Here is a 713-nt window from a genome sequence, read left to right on the forward strand (position 1 = left end):
TATATATATATATATATATATATATATATATATATATATATATATACTTACAATTTGTTATTTGTTTGATAATGAGTAAATATTTGATACCCTGTGGCTACCATTTTTTGTTTCTCTTCTTGCAGGTTCGGGCAATTATAAGTGACTTTGCTGTTATCATTGCAATTATTTCCATGGTTTTGTTAGATGCTCTCATCGATTTAGATACTCCTAAACTTAAAGTGCCTACTGAATTTAAGGTGAGCTCTCTAACTCTAAGAGTCTCTTCTGTTTCACTTATCTTTCATCTTTCACTTGTTTCAGTTGTTGAACTGTAACCATGCTGGAGTACTCATTTCTTTGAAGTCTGGCACTTATTCTATTGGTCTCATTCATCAAAGTGCCGGGTTATGGGGATGTAGAGAAACCAACACCAGTTCTCAAGCAGCAGCAGCAGTGGTGGTGGGACAAGCACAAATACAAAAGCGTGCACACACACACACACACACACACACACACACACACTCACACACATGATGGGCTTCGGTGCAGTTTCTATCTACCAAATTCACTTGCAAGGCCTTAGTCAACCCAAAGCTATAGCAGAAGATGCTTGCACAAGTGCTGCAGAGTGGGACTGAACTCAAAACCACATGCTTGCAAAGCAAGCTTCTTAACTACAAACCCATATTATTATTATTATTATTATTATATTTTGAAAAGTTTAAGTAGAA

At 36.2% G+C, this 713-nt stretch overlaps 1 protein-coding gene across 1 annotated transcript in view; it reads left to right on the forward strand.

Annotated features, from left to right (window-relative positions):
* Positions 1–713, forward strand: part of LOC106879207 (sodium bicarbonate cotransporter 3) — a 53189-nt gene that overhangs the window by 34266 nt on the left and 18210 nt on the right. Inside the window, exon 11 of the mRNA XM_014928678.2 lies at positions 126–239. Within this exon, the coding sequence (XP_014784164.2) occupies positions 126–239 (114 nt within the window). The remainder of the gene's footprint in view (positions 1–125; positions 240–713) is intronic.

Source organism: Octopus bimaculoides, chromosome 4 (genome assembly GCF_001194135.2).
Source record: "Octopus bimaculoides isolate UCB-OBI-ISO-001 chromosome 4, ASM119413v2, whole genome shotgun sequence".
In the NCBI taxonomy this organism is placed as follows: Eukaryota; Metazoa; Mollusca; class Cephalopoda; order Octopoda; family Octopodidae; genus Octopus; species Octopus bimaculoides.